The 6,370-nt window shown below is 47.0% G+C and overlaps 1 protein-coding gene across 1 annotated transcript; it reads right to left on the bottom strand.

Annotated features, from left to right (window-relative positions):
* Positions 1 to 5,211: 5,211 nt before the first annotated feature.
* On the bottom strand, positions 5,212 to 5,469 carry LOC309698319 (uncharacterized protein; the record flags this gene model as incomplete). Its single annotated transcript, XM_082520647.1, has 1 exon — positions 5,212 to 5,469. The coding sequence occupies one exon, from the start codon at positions 5,467 to 5,469 to the stop codon at positions 5,212 to 5,214; it is 258 nt and encodes an 85-aa protein (XP_082376773.1).
* Positions 5,470 to 6,370: the final 901 nt, after the last annotated feature.

Raw genomic sequence — 6,370 nt, 5'->3', positions numbered from 1 at the left:
AATCTTTCTGGGTCACAAAATAAACTTTTAACATATTTTCAGGCGAGAAAGTAGCTGTGTAAACTTCAAATATCTGCTCGGTTTATCAAGATATCGCATATTTGCAAAAGTGCTTCGACGTTTTCGGAGACGTCTGCTACCCACCAGCTCGACAGCTAGCCGGGAGCTCGAGGGTCACTGATGCGGCCGAGAACGGCACAACTCCCGGCACATCATTTTCAGATCACCGCGGACTTTCGCTGCTCGGGTTAAACGTAATATATAACTCACTTAGACAACCTAAAAATGTTATTGTTGGGCTTTTTTCAGTGTTTTGTTTGTTCGTGAGTAAATCGGTTTGGCTGAGATTAAAGTTCTTAGATTAGATTAGATAAAACTTTATTAATCCCCCGGGTGGGTTCCTCTGGGATTTTCACACAGCTGACTAAACGTCAAACAGAAAACTGATTAAACAGAAGTGTGAGACGGTCGAGAGTTTACTCCAGTGTCCTGTTATATTTTAGATAGCAAGGAGCAGACGGCTGAGTTTATTGAACTCCACCGAGACAGCGGCGACGCTAATCTGAAGGCGAGACCGTCACATTCCACAGCCGTTTACTTCCGGCCTACCCGACCTTCTGAGGACCCGGCCCACGTAGACTCAGGGGGATGCAGCCCATGAATTTGGACACGACCATAGTGAACTGGATACTTTGGCCCACCGTCAGCTCATCACTCTTCCTGTATTTGGCTCTCAGGTTCGGCTGCACGAATGACGACACTTCCTGCCTGCTGTGTTTATCCACGGAGGCTTAATGAACGTCTCACTGCCTCCCTCGTCTCTGACTCTCGCTGCTCTCCCTGGACTCAGCCACAGGGTCTTTGTCGTGTCTACATTAAAACGAAAGGAGGGAATAAGGGTAATAACTGAAGCCATCAGTGTAATCCTGGGAGTTTAGCTGCTGTTTGAGCTCCACCTGCGGACGGAGAGCTGCAGGGAAAACGAGCTGGCTTCACTCCCATTTAGCAAATAAGACATAAACTGCACAGGATTACCTCGGCTGTGCAAATGGCTCCACATTTGTGAGGAAACGAGCCTGAGTAGGACAGCCCCCCCTCAGACTGCATATCACTCGTGTTTGGAGCCTCTGGTACTCCACACATCACTGCATAATAATGTGGAGCCACTCAGAGAGCACACAAATCCCCACGGACAGAACAAAAACAAAGTGTGTCCACGTCTTTGTCCCCACAGTGCAGGTGTATGAGACTGCGTGCGTGCACACCTGTCCACAGCTTTAAAGCACATCTGCACAGGTGTGCAGCAGCTGACAGTAGCGTCATGAGAGTCTGAGACAGAGCCACTTACTCACACTTCTTTTACTCCGTTATCGCAGTTTTTCTTCTTTATAAGCTTTAGCAACATGTGCTTCACCTGCAAACTGACAGATGGAGGCAGGAGGGGGACAGACCGGAGGGGTGGAGCTTAGTTTGGCAGTGAGTCGCTGTGTGTGTTACAGGAAGTGCACGTGCACAGACTGTATATGATATATTGTCACAGGTGTGCCTCGTGACAGGCAGCCGGGACATTTTGTGAGACTGTGCGAAGAAAAGCAGAGATTAGAAAAGTGTTTGTGAACTATTTGGAGTAATATACTCAGTAATGCACTCGTTTACTGCTGAGTGTGTGTTCTTACATGTGTTGAGTGTGACATACAGTGACCTGTAAACTCTACGGAGACACAGAGAGTATGATTATTATTATTGAAAGTAGTGTGAAAGAAAAGGACTCATGGAGGTCACGGTAAAAGAAGGACTTCCTGTTAAACAAACGACAGCAGGAAAGTCTCCAGCGTCCCTGTGAGGAAAACGTTTGAAGCCTCAAACAGGAAACGGGTTTGTTTGTCGTCACGTTGGTGTTTCGCTGTTTGAGTCGCGATACAGATGAATACATGACCTGAGTCATAATTCATATTTGAATTATAACAATAATATTAATGTTACATAGTAAAAAAGCCCAAGTTTAACCTATCAGATCAGATTTTCTTCAGATAATACATGTTTATGCTAAATTTAAAAACAATCTGGGAATTTTAAGTTGATCAAATTATGAAAATCTGCTGAAATGTAGGACTGAAGTCATTCTTTTATTTTTAACTATAAAAATCGAACATTTCAGGACCAGAGTGCTGAAGCCCATATTGAATTTTTATTTATTTTAAATGGAGTCTGAAGCCCGTTTGGAGCTGTTGGACACGGACGTGTCCATGACAGTCAGCGTGACTGGAGCAGCAGAGCGAACGAACTCTTCAGTGATGCTCACTCATGTGCTGAAGAAATCAAAACTGCTGTCTGTGATGTGACGGAGGGCTTTGCTGGGACTGGAGCGAGCCCCAAAACTTTAAAAATGAACGAAAAAGAAAATCCAAAGATCTCAGATCCACGACCCCGCTGTGCTTTGATGAGAAGAGGCCTCCCTCTGCTGCACAGGGACAACAATCACCCGTTTCGCTTTCTGCCGATGGCTTCTCCTTCAGGGTATCCCCGGCAGCAGCGCCCCCCCAAAGTGCCTCAGAGACTTTTAGAGTTTCACAGAAAGAAAGAGGGAGGAAAACTGGGAGGCAGATCCACGGAGGCACAGGAAACGGGTCGGGAAACCCCGTAAGTCCCAGTCTGAGGATCACAAACATCTTCAGGGACGCCGGACTGCTCACTGTGTTGGAGTTGGCAGTCGATGCCGTCTGTTTCGCGTTGCCATCCACACCTCAGCTGACCTGCATGATGAAAACCCGGAGAGGGGAGGCCTTTCATTTTCACCGGCTTCAAACTGTTTGTCTGCTCGAGGGGATTTTTCAGCTCACAGGTTTGACAGGAGACCTCCAACCACGAGGAAGCCCTTTACAGCAGAGCTTCTGCAGGCGGCCCGAGGAAAAAGCAAAAACACATCAGTGCAGAGCTGCTGCTGTGGGAAGAGGTCTCCTCCACAGCTGTTCTCTCTGCTCCCATCAAACTTCAGGAAAAGCTGCACCGAACATTTAGTGCAGCAACGGAAATTAAAGAAACGCTTATTTTCTCTCATTACAGCAGGATGAGCCTCGAAGTCGCTCAGGTACTAAAGCTGCTCCAAAGCAGCAGGTCAGGAGAGCAGCGCTGCGACGCACGACAAGGTCGTCCATAAGTGTGTCACCAGGTCTGCTTCTGATAAGAAACCATTAAATCCATTAAGTCCTCCAGTTTTGAGATTAGCAGACTGTCGTGTAGCAGAACTTTGATTCTCTGCCTGAAAACAGGCTGGAACACGTTTATGGAGAGGAAATGGAGACACGGTCGTGCTTCCAGAAACAAAAACAAAAAGCACAACAGACAAAAACTCAAAGTCTTTAAAGGGTTAACCTTCGAGGACAGTGGGCTTCCCCTAACATGACTTCCTTCTTGCCTCGATGGTTTCAGCCACTTTATGGAAAGTCTGCATCTCCAAACAGACGCAGAGTTTGATGGATTCAGGTTCATTAGCACACTAAACTGATCATATAGAAGAATTTACAGCAGTTATTTCTCATCCTGTGTTTTAGATGGGAGACTTTTCTTCATCCCACTTGGCAGTGTGGTAAAGTGTTTGGCAGAGTGTCTGAACTGAGATTTAACAGTGAACCATGATCTGCTGCGATTGGAAGGCAGACAGAACATTCATGCTTCCAGCACAAGAACCTAAACCTGCTATATTTACTGAAATATTCATGTGACCAGGTGATCTAACATGTTGGATTAAACCCATTCATCATATTTGGAACTGAATGTAATCACCACACCTTCCACACGGGAACATTTGACCCAGGTGTTCTGGCAGTAAAGTGTCTCAAATATACAAACTTTTTATGAGACTGGCTGAACCCAAACTGCCGTCACGGCCCTGGATGGGTCACGATGACCTGCTGACTGTTCAGATGTTCACAGGTTAAGCTGTGGTGTGCTCTGGCAGAGGGGAGCACGGTCATCGTTCAGTGTGATCGCTAACTGAACCTGTTAAAGTCCATAAAAATGAGTCCGTGTCAGCACTTCCAGAAACGTCGCAATGAAGCACATTTTCTGCGCTCCTCTGGGATGGCTGATGGTGTGAGAGCAGTCTTCATCATTCCGGTTCTTCTTTCCTGTGATTGGATGCAGAGATTGAGGTCAGACCCACCTGTGGATGTGATCTCAGCGCCGGCTGTGGCGGACAGTCGGCTTCGGGCCAGACTGGTGAAACAGCAGCTGAGGGTCGTTTGTTTTCTGTGTTTTGGCTGCAGACATCACTGGTTACTAAGCAACAGCCCGGCAGGAGGACGATGGAGAGATGTTGGAAACATCTCGGCTCTGCAGACTCATCAGCAGAGCCTCCTCCTCCAAATAAGGCTGCGCGTCCTCAGTGAGCTTCAGCAGCTGTCAGAGTAAGTTCTTTGAGTCAATAAAAGTTCAGAAAGAGAACAAAAAGTAAAAGAAAAACCAAAAAGACTGTCTTCTCCATGAGAGACGGCAGCCCTGACACGCTGCCCGGCAGGCAGCTCGCTGCTTGTAGAAATCCGTCACCTGTAACACTCGGAGCGCAGGGATTTCTAAACGTTGGTGGCTTCTGAGCAAAAATGGCACCTGCACATCTCAAACCAATCAGAACTCCAAACGTGCAAATTGATCTGCATGAGCTGTTTGTTCATATCTGAGGACTTTGCATTTCTTCAATACTTTCACACATTTCCAATTACACTGATTGATTTGAGACAAATGCAGATTTTTACCCAGATGTGCTGCCTGCCGGGCAGACTGAGGCGACAATCAGACCGGAAGCTATAGAAACACAGAGCGCACGTTTCCTTTTCCCACCTGCCACACTTCATATATAACAACAACGCCTCAGCAGTACCAGGTAAGAGGCCTAACATCAGACTAAAGTGGCTGTGGAAGCAAACCACAGCTGCTCACATCATCAAAGTTATTCAGCGATTTGGAAAGTCGTGTTTTTATTAAACTTGGAGCTCGCCTTTTCTGCTCGAACTTTTCACCAACTTTCTGTAGAATAAATAAACTTTATACACCAACAAAGTGTCACAGAGGCATATTTAACCCTGTGGCCTGTCGTCTGGTTTCTCTCCGCCTTGTGGGAAAATGTGCACCTGTGTTTGTGCTTCACCTTCTTAGCGTGATTGTCGCCTCAGTTTAACTGTCGTTTGTCAGGGTTGCTGCCTCTCAGGCTGCCTGTCAGGAAATCCGATAATCAAAGGTGTCCTTCTCCATGTAGTCGGTCCAGGTGGAGGAGGGCATGCTCCGATACGGGTCCAGGAGGATACGGAAACAACGGACGATCAGGAGGCCCAAGAAGATGAAGAGGATGAGGACGAAAATGAAGGCCGCCCTTTGCTCGAGTGTGAGGAAGGCGGCTGAAGCTGAGGACGAAGACGATGAGGAGAAGTCTGATTCCGAAGCAGAGAAGGTGCTGCTGTAGAGGTCGTCTGCCATGTTGGGGTGAGAAATGTTTGGTGGCTTCAGAAGCTGATTCTCCTTCTCGGTCCAGAGGAGATGATCATCTTTGAGTCACGAGGTCAGCGTCTGAAATGCCTGCAGAGACAAACAGCAGAAACAGGAATGTGAAGAACACTAACCTCTTATTATTCTACCCTGCAGCTTCAGAGAGAAGGTTAAGTTACAACGACAATAACCAACGACGTCGACGACACCGGGCTGTGCACTGAAACACAGCATCATCTGCATAGCTGCAGAAATGACCTGAAATCCTAAAACAGGAGCAAGAATGAACCCTGCAGCTCGCCGCGTACACAGAAAGGGTCAGTAACATTCATTGGTGCTTTCTGGGAGCATGTGCGTTGTGATGCTTTGTAACCTGCGATGGACAGTGGAGGGTTTGCTGATGGTGCACAGCTAAACTTTCTCCTCCTTCCCTCTTTAATATTTCACCGCTGCCCGTCTCCTCCTTCATTCTCATTCAGTTCAGCTTCACTTTCTGAACTTCTGCAGGAAAAGAAAGCGAGGTGTGGACTTTTTGAGAACATGGAATCAGTCCTTTAAAGCTGATTTCCATCATGTGGATGCTATTTACAGTTTTATTAGAGGCCACGTTGAGCTGATTCATCACTGTGGAGGTGAAAGCACACACAGCAGCATGCTCTGCTTTATAATGCAGGAGTCTCAGAGTCCCTGCAGGCTGCAGCTGTGGCTCTGAAAATGCGTGAAAACCTAAAATAAGTAATTAGATTTGATGGAGCAAATCATGCTGACCTGAGTGCCACTCTCACTCAGAGCACCATCAGCGTGAAGCCTTTGAACAGCCGTCACCGTAAAGATCAAAGGAATGTCGGAAAGTTCTGGACAAGTTTGAACTGGGTGGAGGTCAGAGCTCACT

Source organism: Aulonocara stuartgranti, assembly GCF_965226115.1.
Source record: "Aulonocara stuartgranti genome assembly, chromosome: 22".
NCBI classification, from domain to species: Eukaryota; Metazoa; Chordata; class Actinopteri; order Cichliformes; family Cichlidae; genus Aulonocara; species Aulonocara stuartgranti.
The sequence above is the reverse complement of the archived record's forward strand: the minus strand, read 5'-3'. Positions and strand labels throughout refer to the sequence as shown.